This window comes from Haplochromis burtoni, unplaced genomic scaffold (assembly GCF_018398535.1).
Source record: "Haplochromis burtoni strain Fernald_Lab_line unplaced genomic scaffold, NCSU_Asbu1 Contig_109, whole genome shotgun sequence".
Lineage (NCBI taxonomy): Eukaryota > Metazoa > Chordata > Actinopteri > Cichliformes > Cichlidae > Haplochromis > Haplochromis burtoni.
Genome location: NW_024582470.1, coordinates 440,579 through 457,799, shown reverse-complemented (window position 1 = coordinate 457,799; position 17,221 = coordinate 440,579). Strand labels below are relative to the sequence as shown.

At 38.9% G+C, this 17,221-nt stretch overlaps 1 protein-coding gene across 1 annotated transcript; it reads right to left on the bottom strand.

Moving 5' to 3' along the window:
• Positions 1 to 390: 390 nt before the first annotated feature.
• ccna1 (cyclin A1) lies at positions 391 to 8,834 on the bottom strand. The gene is made up of 9 exons (XM_005928097.3): positions 8,575 to 8,834; positions 4,359 to 4,505; positions 2,561 to 2,780; positions 2,377 to 2,471; positions 2,005 to 2,231; positions 1,663 to 1,867; positions 1,438 to 1,551; positions 1,206 to 1,339; positions 391 to 1,070 (listed from the first exon to the last, which is right to left on the bottom strand). The coding sequence occupies exons 1-9, from the start codon at positions 8,575 to 8,577 to the stop codon at positions 1,019 to 1,021; spliced, it is 1,197 nt and encodes a 398-aa protein (XP_005928159.1). The 5' UTR covers positions 8,578 to 8,834; the 3' UTR covers positions 391 to 1,018.
• Positions 8,835 to 17,221: the final 8,387 nt, after the last annotated feature.

The window sequence follows — 17,221 nt, the reverse complement described above, 5'->3', positions numbered from 1 at the left end:
AAAAAACGCCTTCCGGCCAGTCCTTTCAAAGTAAACTCCAAACCGATTGTCCGCCTTTAACTGTTGTAGATGCCTTCCGGCCAGTCTAAAATCTACGAAACATATGTCAGTCCCGTCTGAATGATGATGACGATAAAGCCGTTTAGACCCCCAAATCACGGACTTTTATACATCCTTTAATTATACCGTTAAAAATTAAAGATGTCATTTTAAAGATGACAAATTAAAAACGGCGAAAATCCCGGTGTGAAATTTAATTTACAATTTAATGCACAATATTTAAACATTGCAATTTAAATGCATTAAGAATTTCATTCAGAAGAAGAAATAAAACACAGTGACAAAAACTCTTGAGAAACTATGAACTTTTATTGAAAAGTTCATACCATCTAAAAACATTTTTCAATCAGTCATAATACATAATTCTAGTAAACTACCACTAAGTACTACCTTCCAAAACTTTTTCCATTGCCACCATGTACATATAAAAAGTGGCTTTTAGTTCACTTTTACATTAACTGCGCAGAATGGTGCCTTAGTTCAGGCTTAAAAGGCGGTTTGTTTTAATGCAAATCATTTTCTGTGTTAACATAAATCTTGCGGTTTGTGTTTGCAAGTATGTATTGCACATGTACAAGTGCTGTAGAAAAAAAAGTTAATAAAAGTTTAAAAAGCACACACTGCAAATATATACAAATGTAAAAAGCAAATATTCTGCATGAAAAGACAATAGTGTGTGATGCAGGAAACCTTCTGAGGTAACCACTTCTACGGCATCTTACCAGAAAACAGACATTTTCATGCAAAACAACTCAAAAAATATCAGACATGGCTTATTACATGTATTGCAGATATCTGGATCATCTGGACAGGTTATTTTCATCTGCATAAATTAAAAAAAAATGTCCAGATCGGCTTATATGAATAGTCTTGGCAGCAAATGCCACTTTGCTTGCTTGGTTTTTTTTTTGTTTGTTTTGTTCTTCATTTCATTGTGTCAGATGGGTGTAGCAGTGAGTCACGGGAAAAACAAAAAAGCAGGGGGAGTGATCCATGAAACACCACAGTACCTGTAAACAGAGACAGAAAACATCATAAGGAAAGACAGAAAATAAGACATGCAAAACTGCACATGACAGGCTTTCATCTTATCATAGTTGTTTTTAAAGTGGTTTGAATTTTAAAATACATAAACCATTCCTTACTTTGAATTTTTGTACTTTTCTCTGATGCCCTGTAGTGGGCGACTCTCTGCGCTGGCGTATAGCTTGTACAGGTGAGTCAGGCAGGGAGAAATGTCATCCATCGTGTATCCGCTAAAAGCCACTAAAGAATCGGGCTAAAGCAGAAAAACACAGGTTAAAAGTCACATTTTTTTCCTAATTTCTTAAGAAATTTCAATAAAATTAGATTAACCAAATAAAATATTAAACTTACCCATAAAGACGTATTTATGGTGTAGGAAGCTAGGCAGTAGGCTGCAGCAGCAACCATAGATGGGTTGTACTGTAGAAATGGATCCATTTCCAGCAGGCTTAACTCCGCCACATACTAGAAAGCAGAAATAAAAAAAAAAAATACAATAAATAAAAATAGAAAATCATATCCATATTCCTTAAAGGCATTTGGCCTGACTGTTGTTAAATGGTTCAATTTACTCACCAGGGCCAGGTTTTTGGTGTTGGCACAGACAGACTGGATGGCCATGAAAAGGTGAAGGAACGAGTTTATGGTGGGTGCCGCCAAGTTGAAGCCCAGCACACTTAGAAATGCTTGCTCCATCCGAAGCAGCTGTTTCTTAGTGTAGGTGTTGTCTGTGATGGTCACAAATTGGTTGAGTTTAGGAGGTGACTTCTCCTCATATTTTCTAAAAAAATAAAAATAAAAAAAAAGTAGCAGATCAGATGGCATGTTATATGTAACGTTGACTATTAGCACAGACTATTAGCAAAAAAGAAAAGGGGAAAAAAAAGCATTGATCATTAGAAACAAACAGTGACTTACGCAGCAATCACCAAGGCAGCCGTGCCAACCAGCTGCAGCTTGCCTCGTTTCACATTTCCGATGAGGGAGAGAAATCGGTCCAAGTAATTGATAGCAAGATGAAGAGTTTCAGCTTGAAGTTGGAATTCCTGCGCCACCTCAGCCATCCAGTCCACCAGAACGACGCGCATGTCATCCGTGATCTCTGGGTGTCTTTCTAAATACTTTGGCCTTGGCCTGAATGCAATCTGCAATCAGAAGCCAAAACATTATATAGTGAACTAAAGAACAACAAGTCACAATTACATTGCAATAAGGTTGAAAGAAATTATGGAGCTCACTGGGCAAAGAAATAAATAAAAATAACCAAACATACAAACAAAAATTTCAAACCTCATTATTCCTCAAGTGCTGGTGAATATCTCTGGCATACTCCACACAAAAAACCTCCTCAGATTCAGAAGGCGTAGAAGCATCCTGGCGTGGACCTATAAAAGTAAAAAGTAATGAGCATTAAGGAAAGAGGAAAAAACAACAAGTATTCTTGGTAGATTCTTTTTTAATCTGTCATACTCACTTGAACTCAGCTCCAGCATGATTACCATATCTTCATTGTGCAGGGCATTGGTTTCCTCATCTTGGTAATTACGGTATCCGACAACTTCTTCGCCAGAAGCCGCAAGGACAACTTCGCAAGCCTCTTCAACGTACACATCAAAGCTGGAGCTGGAAGGGCAGCCCAGACAGTTGAGTTGAGAGCCTTCTGAGGTTGAGCTGTGTCTGGAAAACTGGCCACCCTGAAAATGATAATAACCCAACATGATGGCCTTGGTTCCTTAAAAAGAAGAGAGCTGGATTTCTTGCGTGATGTTTCCCTTCTCCTCCACGAGTCTTGTTCAGTTTTGAAATAACAGAGGGGAGAGCTTCCAGATATTTAAACCCCCAGTGGGACTTGGTCCTGAGAGTCGCTGACCTACTATTGGGTCAACACATGAGTGAAGGTATGAAAAAGGGGCGTTGATCATTACTGAGAATGGGGACAAAGGGTGAAGCCTCTATCTACCATTGTCCCATTCATCATCGTTTGATTTGTTAAAATTATCTGAGGCAACTTGATTGGCAGCTGAAACTCCTGAGAAAGCTTCCCAAGTCGTCAACCACCACCCGTTTTCAACGATGGTCGTTCACAGTGGACAAAGGCCTCCTTTACACCTTTCTCAAACCGTCTGTTTTCTCAGTCCAGACATTGTGAACATTAGCGAGAGTTTCCTTTCTCCTTTGATCAATCTAGTGGAGTCTTGTGTTGCACTGGCACTGATCAAAGCTTTTATTCATGCAGTGCTTAACAAATTTATCCGACCAACTCCTAGTGTAAGGTTTATTACTCATCCACCCTAAATCAGCAGTATTGGTAATAACCAAAAACACTTTTCTAATTCATTTCTAGTCTTAATTTTTATTTTTATTTCATTTTAACCTTTTGCTTCAAGTCAAATGTTTCAGTCTTAGTTTTAGTTGTTCACTTTATTATGGTGGGCACATACCAGAGACAAGATTTAAGGACATCAGTAAATACATTACAATAATGACCCATTACCTTTTGAAAGCAGTTGACACAGTCATCCACAGTCTCAATAAACACAACTATCAAAGCCTCATGAGGCAATTTCTGATTTAAAAAAAAAACACTATTTATTATTATTTATTTTATTTAGTTTTCCAAGTTCACAAAGTAATTTAACTTTTTTCCAAAGGTTTGCTTTTTAGTTTTTTGTGTCTAGTTTTAATTTTCAGTTTAGATTTAACAACCTTGGTTTCTGTAATATTAATCTACCAATACGCATAAGCTCTTTAATCAGAATGACAATTTTAAGTATAAAATATAATTATTACTGTTATTTTGGTGAACAGTTCATTTTCAATTTTACTGTTTTACAAAAAAGCAGGAAAATGATGTGATTACGAAGCCAAACTAAAATTATTTACTTGCATTCCTGAACAGAAAAATCCATTTTAGATGTTAAATCTTATGCTTGATTAATTTCTGACTTCTCAGACAAGACCAGTATGTTGGTAAATACAGTAATTGCTAGTTGTAAAAAGGTTTTGAGGTATTTCTAAAATATTTAATTTTTCTTGTTTTTATGGTGTAATAAATTTGCTGTACCTGGCTCATGTGACAATAGTAGCTCAGTGACCTTCGGGATGACATCCAATGGCACAATCTCCATTAGAGGTTGAATATCAAATGAAGAAGCCTCTTAAATGAAAGCTGAAACATTTACATTGTCCTAGATGACTGAGAACCAACATAGACAAGCTAACATGATTGTCACGTTAACAGCGGTGGGGAGTGTTTTTTCTCTGTCACCTACCTGGCTGAGGGATCGACCTCGCAGTTCATTTTCTGACAAGACTCCGAGCACCGTCCGCTGTTTGGACCTCTGCAGTGTATCTACTCTGGCTGAGGGTGCCATATTTTCTTTGCTGGCTCGACTGCGTTGACTTTTGCTAAAGTTCATCTTTAAACAAAGACATTGGAAAAGAACAAGTAAAAAATATGCTTCTTTTTATCCAGAAAGATTATAATAATTATCAGGTCTCTGTCAATTTCCTGTATACATTGGCAAACACAGCAAGCAAGTATGAAGACTTTACTTTCAGAGTAAAAATGCTTTAAAGCAGTATAGCAGCCAAACGGGATTGCAAGTGACTGATTTTAAGTTAGAGAAATGTTGGAAAACACATTACAGGTTTCGCAGCGCTAAAGCGGATGAAGTTGTTTGTTTTTTTAATAAAACTATCACGTAAAAAATATCATATAAGGGAGATCAACTACAGTTTTAGTCAGAAGTTTATACGCATTCATCATGTGCATCAAAGTCATGGTCACTTTGGGCTTTTAATTATCACTTTCAACTGCTCTTTTAACAGGGTGCAATATTTGTACAGCATCTTTAATAGCTTTCTATAATTCTCACAGGCTCAAAAGTACACACACGGGCTTTAAAATATACATACACACCCCACTAACCTATGGTATAAGTGTCTCTTTGGTTAAATGTCTCTTAGCATGTTGTGGCTCAACCACATGCTTTTGGTAGCCATCAATGAGTTTCTGGCATAATTCTGGGTAGATCTCTTCTTGACAGAATTGGTAGGGTTCATATTTAAACTAGGGTGGACATGTGTCACAGATTATCAGTCGTGTTGAGGTCAGGGCTTTGGGAAGGCCATTCCAGAAGCTTAATTGTAGCCTGCTTTATCCATTACAAAACCAGTTTTGTGTTTGGGATCACAGTTCACACCCGACTGTGTCCAAGCTTCAGCCATCTAACTGTTGTTTTGATGTGAAGTTGATGAATTACATATCATTATTCCTTACTACATTTACTTGTCATTGAGGCCAAATAGCTTAATCTTTGTCTATGATTACGTGGATAAGCTCGAGTCGTTAGCCAACACCCGTTTTGAACGATGGTCGTTCACAGATGGGGGCTTTGGTTTCCTTTACTGCTTTCTCAAACCGTCTGTCTTCTCTGGCCCAGAATGTAAACCCTGCCAAGAGTGTCCTTCCCTCTGTGAGTCATGATCAACATAGCCAAGTCTTTTTCTGATGAGATGACGTGCCTCTGGAGTGTAACGATTAAAGCTTTTATTCCTATATTGCTTAACAAATTTATCAGACCCCCCTCCCAATGTAAGGGTTGTTCCTAAACCCCAATGTAAGGGTTGTTCCTAAACCCCTCTGGCCATAAAACATTTCTCCAACAGGAATTTGGGTCATCCATGTATGCACTTGCAAATTTCAGATGAGCACGAAGGTGAAAGTTTGTGTCTTCTTCCAGACTTCAGGCACATCTGAATAACTTGTACTTATATAGTCTAGTTTGAATTGATGATCTTGGAATCTGCAGGTTTCTAGAAATTGTTTAGCGACGTTCCCAACTTCTGTAACTCTACGATTCTCCTTCTTAGATCTTAACTGAGTTTCTTAGACGTCCCTATTGTTTTGAGCATTGGTCAATCCAATGAGTGCTGTCAAACAAATCTTTTTTGTCCTGGCAAATGAAAATAACAGTTGTAGTCGACCATAATCACTAATAATGAGTTAACACTCCTTGGCCTTTTCAAGACTTTGTACAACTTTTTGACCACTTATAAAAAGATTTAAGTGAATGCATGTATTTGAGCCCGTATGTATAATCGTGACCCTGTGTGGATTAGAGAAAAGTCAATTCAAACTTCTGACCACAGCTGAATGTCCTTTTAGTTTCTCCAATGTAGAATATAGTTACTGTTTGTGTCCCTGCTGGCATCATGGGTGGAATGTCTATATAAAATTTGTACTGTTCCCTTTTTAAAGCTCTACTGATTCTAGTTTGTCACAGATTTTCAGCTCATTTTGACTCCAATCACTCTCCACCTCCTGTTTTTCTAAAAACAGGAGATGGAGCATGTATGGCAGGGATGATGCTCAGTGTTGTGCTGCGTATACTATAATTAAAACTGCTTTTACTGAAACTGTTTGGTTGAAGATGGCAAAACCCAAAATTAGCAGGGCATTCATGTCATTGATAAGTAAATGTAAACTTCTAACCACAACTGTAGCTATCAAATACAAGAGGCAGGGACCGGTGAAGCTACGTGAAAAAAAAAATGCATGGATTGATCAGTTTACTATTACTAAAAACTGCTGGTATTAAATGAGTTAAACAACTAAAAGTTGAAAAGTGAATCTTTCAGCTCTGCAAGTAAAAATACACAAAAAAAATGGTAAAAGAGAGAAAAGTCATAGGTCATCTTAAGTCTACACCAACTGAGGTCATAGCAACAAAAAAACTGTTTGCAAAAGTGTTACACCGTGTATTCCTGAGCATGTCCTTTTTCAATACTACGGTGAGAGAGAATGGGTTTGTAACTCTTACAAATGACATCTTGATGTCATTTTTACTCACTTTGGCAAGGACTGCCTAAAGCTAGTGCGTGAGTAAGATGGCGGATTACAGGAACCGAGATTCAGTCGCGGATTGCAGAAACATTACAAGTCTAAATCTATAAATGAAATCCTCTGTTAAGGGTCTCCAAGCTTCAAAAATCATAGAGTCACCTGCTAAACGAACAGGTGAGACAGTTTTGTTTTGTTTTTACCATTAATGTACTAAAAATCAGAGGAAAAGCAGATCCAATAAAGACTTTGAGATAAGTAAACTCTTCAAAATGTATCTGAATTTAAAGTATGAGATCAGGCAGTAAAGTAAGTTTAATCTACTTTTGATCTAATAATCAGAAGTTGTGTGTCACAAACATCAACACACTATGTAGACAAATATGGCATAAACATGGGCGTGCCACAAGTTCCCCAGTTTCACCCAGAATGTCTACTTTGCATATGGAGGAAGTGAAAGAAGGGGTCTATTATCCTGTTCTGAAATACCACTGAGCCATATAAATATATCAGGACACAGTTCGCTAATTACATTAACTCATGGTCATTGATTAGTGGTCATGACAACTGTATACAGTCATAAAACTGAACTCACAGCCCATTGTTAGTCAGTGCATGCGCTGTTTAGAAGGGTGGGAAAACCTGGAGTCAGCTAAGACTGAAGAAGTCATTGGGATGAGTGGTGAAAAGTTTCTCCCACTGAAAATGCAACGTCCAGATGAACAGAATCAACTTTCTGTGACTTCAGAAGAATAATCCACTATTAGGATGTTAAAAAGTATAAAAGTTCCCATTCACTAAGCGTGTGAACACAGTGTCTTTTCAGTAATTCTATTTTTTAAAAAGGCATGTTTTTAATCTTTCAGTAAGGAAAGATTAGTATGCATTGTTTTCATATTTTCTAAAAATGAAATAAAGAATCATTTACAGTGGTGTGAAAAGTCTTGAGCCACCCTTCCTTTCTTTATATTTTAGAAAGAAAAAAAAAAGAAGGTTTTTTGGAGGACAGATTTATTGAAATGTGCAAACATACATGAAAATGCAGGATACATTTCAAAACTTTCGACTGAAAATTCTTCGCCAAAAAAGCAGTTAGAACAAATTATGATGTTTTTGTGTCGGCCTTTTTAAGTATGATATTAAAAATTGTTTATTTGCTAAGTTGTTGTAGATGCAACATTGATATATTATTTTTAAGCTTTAATCATTCGTGTCAGTGTTAAGTGCCTTATCAAACAAACAAATAAATAAAAGAAACCCGAAGAAAACAAAAATATTACTCGGACCGGACAGAAAATGGGTGGGGGAAAAAAAACACGGTGAAAGCTCTTTAGAAAGCCTGGAGAGCTACTGCTCAAGACCACTTAAAAAATACAAGAAAGTCTGGATCGTTGGAGGAAAAATATCCAGGAATCAGGGGTGACTCAGGACCTGCACGGCACTATGAATATTCCCGGTGCAATTATGGTCTCACATTGCCATGGTTACTAAAAATTAGCAGAAGGAATCAGTCAGAAAAAAATCAAGGAAAACAGGATGTTGCACTGTGAAAACACAGTGCATCACCCCGATGTATCACAGACCACTGCCCGCTCATGGTTACATGTACTTTTTAGTGTATTTGTTCCTAACTGTAAACTCACCATGATCAGGATCAGTGCAGTTAGCAGTTTAGCGTTTCAGCGTCACCACCACCGACCAAGCCGGACAATCGACAGCTGCCCCTGACTTGGTTGTTAATAATCTGTAACAACAGCGCCCTCTGGATCTCTTCGCGTGACTTGAAGCAGGTTTCTGGGTGTAGCAGGGTTTTTTTTACTTTCTTTCGGCGATGTTTGCCTCGAAAATCAGCTATTTCCTCCTGAGTCTCTGTCCAATCACGTGGCAGAACGCAACTGCCGACGGTCAACGTCACATGGGTTACTGGATTTATCCGCTCAATATTTTCCCGTGATTGATTAGTTTTATTTGAACTCTTCACAACTTCGACTCTACATATTATAGATCAATCTTAACTGTTGCCCTGAGGCGAGAAAAATGAGTTGTGTTCGGTCAGTGTGTTTTATTAAATCTACAGGTGCTGCAGGGGCTGTAGGAGAATTATTTAGCAGGAAGGCTGCCTGCATGTATAAGTTATTAATACTCTTCGCCATACTCCACATATAAATAGTCTTTGCCAAAAAAGGGAAAAGAAGAAAAAGAAAAGATTATTTCTGTGAATCGTAGAGGACTTTATCATTTTATAACATGCTGAAAAAACTGCTTGACAGAGAATCTCACTTGGCCTTTTTCCCTCTTCTGCTTTATGAATAATGTTAAATATTATTTTTAAACTCACTTTCTTACCATATTCGTCATCTATAAAGTTGTGGGTGTTACAAAAATATGCATACTGATTAACCCTAACTTTTGTAAAGTTTTGAGTACAAAATCTATTTACCTACTTTTATTTTCACAACTATAAATATAAATATTATATTATATTATAAATAATATTAACGTTGTGTCTTCTCTCACTCACGTGCTAAAACATGGGAAACCTGGTAATGGATGGAGGAACAATGTGACAGCAGAAAGTAAAGATGACATTTATCTGGGTCACTGTTTAAATCTGCTCCATCAAGCAGAATTTGGTGAAACACCTGAAGCTGTACAGGCCTGATCACGCAACCATGTGTGGTCAGAAGTTTACTTTCAGTCATCATGGACATGGACGTCATAGCAATTTGTGGGATTTTGATGATTTCTTTCAATTTCTCAATCAGATGCTTTTAGAAACCATCCAAAAGCTCTGAGTGTATTTGACCATCCCCCCCCCCCCCAACAATGGACTTCTCACTGTTGAGGGTCTGGGAAGCGTTTCCACTCCCTTAAGGCCAAAACAGAGAGAACGAGGAGGAGCTTCTTCCCTCAGGCTATTCGGTCTCTAAACCAGGTGTAGGACTGTAGGACTGGACTCTCTCATACATCACATCAATGCACATGCGCTCTAATAATAATAACATGATGTACCTCATTCCTATACCTCAGTAACCTGTTTACTCCACTGTAAACTGTTACTTTGCACACTGTTTATTTGCACACTTTTTAACATAATTTCTTCAATTTGTTTATTGCACATTTTATTTTAAAATGTAACTTTCATTCTTAATTCAAACTTTACTTCTTAGGTTAAATTCTTAATTTATTCTTTACATATTATTCTTTACAAGCTTACTTCAATGTTTTGTTTTGTTTTTTATCTATTATGCAACTCTTATATCCGTTTTCCTGTAAATGTTTCCTGTAGTTTTATGGTCGGGCATTGCAGAGCAACAAGCATTTCACTGCATGTGTATGATTGTGAACGTGACAAATAAAATTTGAAATGTGAAATTTGAACTTTCATGCCAGAATTGACTGAGTTCATTTAAATGGGTTGATTTTAAGCTGTAGTCAATAAAGATCCATAAGTAGAAGACAAGTTATCATGTTAAAAGACTTTTGTAGAACCGTCAGCACCACGTCTTGATGCAGGCTCAATCATGCAGGTAAGGAAGTCACAGAAAGTTGATTTTGTTCATCTTGACGTAGCGTTTTCAGTGGGAGAAATGTTTCCTTACTCAGGTTTCCTGAAGGCTTCCCCAAACCTATAAACAGTACCTCTGCACAATGACTGAAACTAGCACCCCTGGTGAACAATGGGCTGTGAGGTCAGTTCTTTGATCATTAATATGCAAATTGTCATGACCATTGATCAACAGCCACTGATCAAAGACAAGCAGCAATGCAAATAATATCTTTTACATTTTTAAGATGACACATTGTTGGAGTCACAACTGATCCATTATTAGATAACTACACCAAATGTGTGAAATGTGTGTGTTTAGTTAGTTAGTTTGTTTGCTTGTTTTAATCAATTTTAAATCATGCTTTTTATTTGTTTTTGTTTCTAATGTCTCTGTAAAGCACTTTGAATCACCTTGTTGTTGAATTGTGCTATACAAATAAATTTGCCTTGCCTTGCCTTGCCTTGCCAAAAAAACAAAAACAAACAGGCAGAAAACAAAGCGGAAACATTCATATCCAAACATTAAAATGTATTCCAAGAAGCTATAAATTGCTAGAAGCTAAAAAATACCTTTATGTAATGTGCCCCTGAACAGGGAGTTTCCATGTACATAAGTATAAACACAAAAATGTGTAGTTAGTGGATTCACAGAGAATGAATGATCTTTATTGAAGCCTGTGTGTGTTTTGCCTGAGAAAAATGAGTGCACATTTTGTGTAGTCCATCAGGTGGCAGGCTTTCTCTTCAGTCATGGTGCAAGGAAATAATAATAATAAGATTTGAATAAAATTCTAAGCATATGACACTGTGACCCTGTTAAATTTAATTTAGCAAAAAAGCCCTGAACTTTTGCCCACTCGGGAAAGGAGGTGATGCAAATCGAGGAAATGTTCAGCTAATTAAAATTCCAAAGTGTCTCAAAGTCTATGTCTTTCTTTGGCAACAGACCTTGTGGAATAATCTTGAGTTGTTGTTTTTATTTGTGTTATTTAGTCACAGCAGGAACTACAGGTATAGAGGTATTTAGGAAGCAGTCATGCTGCTGCTGAGTTTAGAAATTCCCACTTTTAGCCTTTCGGTCACAAGGATGCTTCTTTAGCCTCCAGTCAATCATTGCTCTTAATATTTTCTGACACTAGTATTTGATGTAAGGCTCCTTCGCTTGTAGCCGACTGTGCCTTTTTACGGGCACATTACCAAACCTTCCACCTTTAAACAGAGTCCACAGTGTCTCAAAATGACCCTTTTTAGACATGTTTTCCTCACAAATATAACAAAATATTCATGTATTTAAAATTCATGTTTGATGATTTGCATTTAAACAGTGTTTTCATGCCACAGCAGAGGAAGGAGCATCTTTCTTCCACTGTTATATGTCATTTTTAAACTCAGCTGTGTATTCTTTTCCTCCAAAGTAATGTAATGTAAATTGATACGTTAAAATTTGAATCGTCCGTCATCTGTTGAATCAGTGTGTGGGAGAAACAAACACAAACAGGAGGATGTTACGTCGAGGGAGAGCAGTAATTTTCTTTCTAACAGGAAAAACGCTTTTGGAACTTTGTTCTACCAAAGACCTGATAATATATCCTCGCCTATTTTATACAGTAGGCATGGGGGATAAGGTTTCCTGCTGTGGTTATTTTCTTCTGTTAAAATAAAATCAATATCTGCACAGGCACCAGCTCATGGGACACAAAGTCTGTCCGTCTTCCTCTGTTTTCTTAATCTCTCATTCTCATTTCCGTTCATTCCCTAAGCAGATGCAGATTGCCCGTGACAGATAGCATAGGGCTGGTACCATTTCATTAGTGGGATGCATTGCCAGTGAAAGGCTTGGATGCATCAGATGTGCTGGGGGTTTGAGCAGGACAGTCCAGGAGACACCAAGCTGAGGACGAGTTTCATATCTCTAGGAGGCCTTTGGTCCAGAGGTGTTACAGTGCTGAGAGGGACCAGAGCTGAGACTGTCTCCCATCCTGAGCACAGAAAAGTTCAAAAATAGAAGCAAGGATGATGAAAGTGGCCACTAACTTGAAGGATAAGGAGATGAAAAGGCATCCCCAATCTGCTGAGGATTATTCTTGCTGGACAGATATTTTCCAATTCACTTTCAAGTTTGCAAGAAGAAAAAAGATTTAATTGGTCATGAATGTATCATCAGAGTCCAGTGAATCGCCCCAGTGATGGCACATTTAGAGGATGGCAAACTGGAATGTAGTCAGATATATCTTCTTACAGTTGCCTTTTACCTTTTGCCATTTTCATGCTACAGCTGCTCAAAGAAGAGGAAATATTATGTAGCTAACCTACACTGGCAGCTCAGCCTGATTAAGCTTATCCCAATCCCTATTCCCACAAGCCCATTGTATGGCGTTGTCTCTGCACCCTATCTGCACACGCAAACACCACACAGAAGAGGTCTTTAACTCTAGCATTGCTTTGTTAGTTGCTGCCAACACAGGCCTCGTGTGGGGTTGAAAACTGATCAGCAGCAGTGACTGGCTCTTAAAGAAGGCAATCAGTGCTTTAATAAGCACATTTTCAAATCAGAGAACTCCAAAGAGGACAAATCATCTGTGCCAAACTGAAGAAAACTGCAGGACGGAGTCTAAGTGCTCGCAGGAGATGCCAACAACCTACATTAAATATGATGACTACAACCTTCCTCCCTTGTCTCTTAACTAAAGGTCATATTGTTTCCCACCGTCCACCCACTCTATTTATTGTTTACTTATAAGCTGTCATGTAGATTTAAGGACTTTTTAATCAGGGATATGATGCGGAAGCTTGGTGCCAGTCTGATTCATTAAGAGGTCCATCACTGCAGTAAACCAGAGGCATGAAAGGAAAATTAGCACAGAGAGAAGGGGTGTGCTATTGTCTGTTTCTTATAATGGCAGGATAATTATGTTGCTTAAATCAGGATGCTGTATAACACACACACACACACACACACACACACACAGGCTGTTCAGTTTATAACCCCAGGGCTACACTCTATATCACGGCATGCCACAATAACAAACCCTTGACAAAAAGTTTGTTTACCGCTTTTTTCTTCTTTTTTTTTCCTTTTCATTAATTAAAAAAATGAGAGGAAAACATAAAGGAGGAGAGAGCAGAACAGAAAACAAAGTCAACCACTTGATATTCACAGCAAAGACAAAACGATTCAGTAATCACGCTGAAAGACAAAGTGCCGCGTTTTGTCCTTGTATCCCCCGTACCTTCTGCGGACTGCTCGTACATCAAATATCTCCCAGTCAGAGCTGTGGGACATATGAATTATGAATGTCTGAGTAAGAGACTAAGGGCTTCTATTTTTTTTTTTTTTTATTTGCAATTTAAGGGCCTCAAATCTTTTGGTGCAGTAAATTATTCATATATTCAAATGAATCTGACTTTGAGGATGTTTTTCTTTCTTCTCCTCTTTCATGAATTTAGAGTGTACCCTGCAGAAGGAGAGCGCCAAAAAATTGCAAAGTGCTATTAATGGTGAAGTTTGGAGTAGGATGGTGCCTCGGTCGGCTGTCGGACTTTTGAGCTTACGCTTGTGCTCTTGTGGTCGAGCTGCCCGCACTGCTAGGGGGTGGTTTGAGACAGCCCCAGTATCACATTGCTATCTCTCATTGTTATTCTGGACAAGTGCTCGCCTATCAGGCTTCTGTCCTCTGTGTGTGTGTGCGTGGACATGTGGGTGTGTCACTGATACGCCTCAGTATGTTCGTTCTGCTCCACGCTCTCAGATCTCTGAAGATCACTCTGATTGGCACGCCACCGCCATGAGACGAAAAGCGGCAGTGTGCTGCATATTTATTGGTTTCAGAATCTTTCAAATGTCACTAATAATTTCGTACATCTTGGAGACAAAGGCACGCTGCCTCCCCGTGATTAAAGACGCAGCAATACTTTCTCCTGCAGTCAGGAGAGGATATGAAGCAGTTTTCCTGTGCTCATCACAGAGGGAAATTTTGCTTTTTATGAGCCTCCCTCTCAGCGGGATGCTCGGCAAATTGGTTCAAATTACCAGAGGGATGTAAATCATATCTTGCGGCACATCTAAAATGTACGCATCTTGGAACATAATCCGTAACTAATATTGTGACACTTTCCTGCCGTTTATCTCAGAGTTCATAGTTGTGTTCACACGGGTTTTAGCAAACAGAGATTTCCTTTGCAGCTGTACCCTGACTGCTGCATGTTTCTTCTCATTAACATGCAGTGCAGAGACTGGTGTCCTTACAAGGGCAGCTCTAGGATGGCATGGACTGAGAACAGGCAGGGAAATCAGGGAATGACATGGAATCGGCAGCTACTTCTTCGCCTTCTGGGATTAGTGACAAAAGCCAGCTGAGGCCGAAGCGCTTATCTCTATCCTTCAGTCCTCTTTCTTGCTCTTACACACACACACACACATGAAACACAAACGCACACAAGAACATTTGAGTTTGCACAGAGTGAGGGTGCATGTACTCCCATTGCCTTAATTAGCTTTGCCTAGCATATTCCCTATTTAGAAAAAAAGTTCTGTGTCTGCAGTGATTCCCTTTGATAGGTTTAGAAATAGTCATATGGTGTGAGATCAGGCCAAATAATTATTAGAGTAGTTAAATGAAATGCAAAACGAGCTTCTTATTGGGTTGCCAATCAAAATATAGTCATATATATATATTTGTGCAGATCCAATAAATCAAAGCCCTTTTTAGAGCATAGCTGTCAGAGTACGTACACCTGAATACCAGCTGTGATGTTTGCCGATGCTGGATTTGGATGTTAAATAAAGTCATCTCATCTCTGCCCTGCGTTCTTCTTTGCTGCTATTCCTCTCTGGTGCGCATGTCAGCGGGCAGATGGCAGGAGATAGAGGCATCTGTGGAGGAGGAGGTGCCTTTTTCCCTTCACAGAGCAGAGACAGGTGACATCTGCCACACAATTAACACCTCATGAATACCATTAAGGTGCTAACAAGCATAATTTATGCTAAGTCAGATGAGACTGGATTTTATTTGGAGTGCTTTACACCAAAAGAGGACATATCTAGTGCCAAGCAAAGCAATTTAAACGTCAGTTCATCCAGATAAAATAAATCATTTTTGAAAAGTCAGGTAAAGTAGGGGGTGGGGCATTTCAAAGTGTGGTAAGAATTTTAAATAATTATAAACACATTAAATAATTATAATTAATGGGTTGAAATCTTTGATAGAGACATGTAAAGAATGAATTCAGTAGCTTTTCATCTAGAGGCTTTTAGCCTGTCCCTTTTTACTGAAATATTTCAGTTCCAGCAGCACCTGAGGTTACTGGACCCTTCATTTAATGACATGATCAAGCTCAATTTTAATGAAGTAAATGATCAATAGCATGCTAACATGCTAAACAGGCATGGTGCACACAATAAGAATTTTATCTAGTTAAAATTAACACACTGGCATCATTTTCTTAAAAGGTTTTAGCACGCTGAAATTAGCATATCAATCTAGTCAAATCACAGCTGTGCCTTAGTCTCAAAAACCATGTGCAGCACAGGTTGGAGGCCACAGATGGAGAGCAGGCGATGAAAAACGGCTGAGGCTTCCGGGCAAGCAGATAGGCAGAGGCTACTGTGAGGAACAAGCAGGTTAAAAAAATGACAGGCAGCCAGGAGTAAAAGAAGCTGGTCTGTTGTTAGTAGCAGACAGAAAGATAGTTGGGATGTTGGTAGGTGTGCAGTCGTGTGATCGTGGCTGGCAGGGCAAATCAGTTCTAAAGGAATGCAGGGACCTATTAAGAGAGCAAGAGTGGCCTAGAGCAGGGACAGAGACGGAAATTGTAACAGCCACCAGTCTGCTTTAAATCTCTGCTGTCAAGCTGCAGACACATATTTCAAAGCCTGTCCCAATAAATCCAGAGTGGTTGACACCACTGGCAGAGTGTTTCTCCTGCTTATAAATCGACATAGTTTGTCGAGAATACGATCCTCTCTGTTTCATCACTCGATGAAATACAGCAAGTTATAAGTTATGGGAAGCCTTTTTTTAAAAAGGCGCCTCGTTTCATGTGTAATTTGCGGCATGTGTCCATACTCAGTTCACATAAAAAGACTTTTCAACAGAACAGATGCGCTTAGCCGCTGCTAACTGGTTTGAGGAGGTGAAGGAGAAAAAAGAGAGAAGAGAGACGGGAGTGAAAACACGAGATAAGAGCTTTAAGATGAAGAGAGGTGAGAAAGAGATGTTGAATGCTACGACTTTCCACTTGGGCTCCCCCCCCCCCCCACACACACACACACTTTTTTTTTGTTGTTGTTCATTCATCCGCAGGTCTGGGGTCTCATTTAAACAGCTCGGTCTGCCTCTCCACAACAGCAGCCGGTTATTACTCACCACTGGATGCTGTCTACTGACACAGTTTAGCTGAGAGCACAGAGCTGGGCCGTGTGTCCCTCACACAAACGGAAGAGCCAAAGCAAAGGCGGCTCAATTGTGTGTTTGAGCACACAATGACAGAAATGTATTAAAATGGCTAAAACTGTCATTTCATTTACTTGCGTGTCTGTCTGACAACTTGTGGTGTGGCGTTAACAGGCTTCGCGAACAGCTTATTAACTGCTCTGTGAATGTGTCTGACCGTTGGTGTGATCGTTATTGAAGCTGATGAGCACGCAAAGAGAAAAGTGGGAGGGTGGAGACGGAGAAGTGGAAAGGGGAGAGAGGTGAGGATGGAATTAAAATTTCCTCTCTTCTGCCCATCTTTGCTGC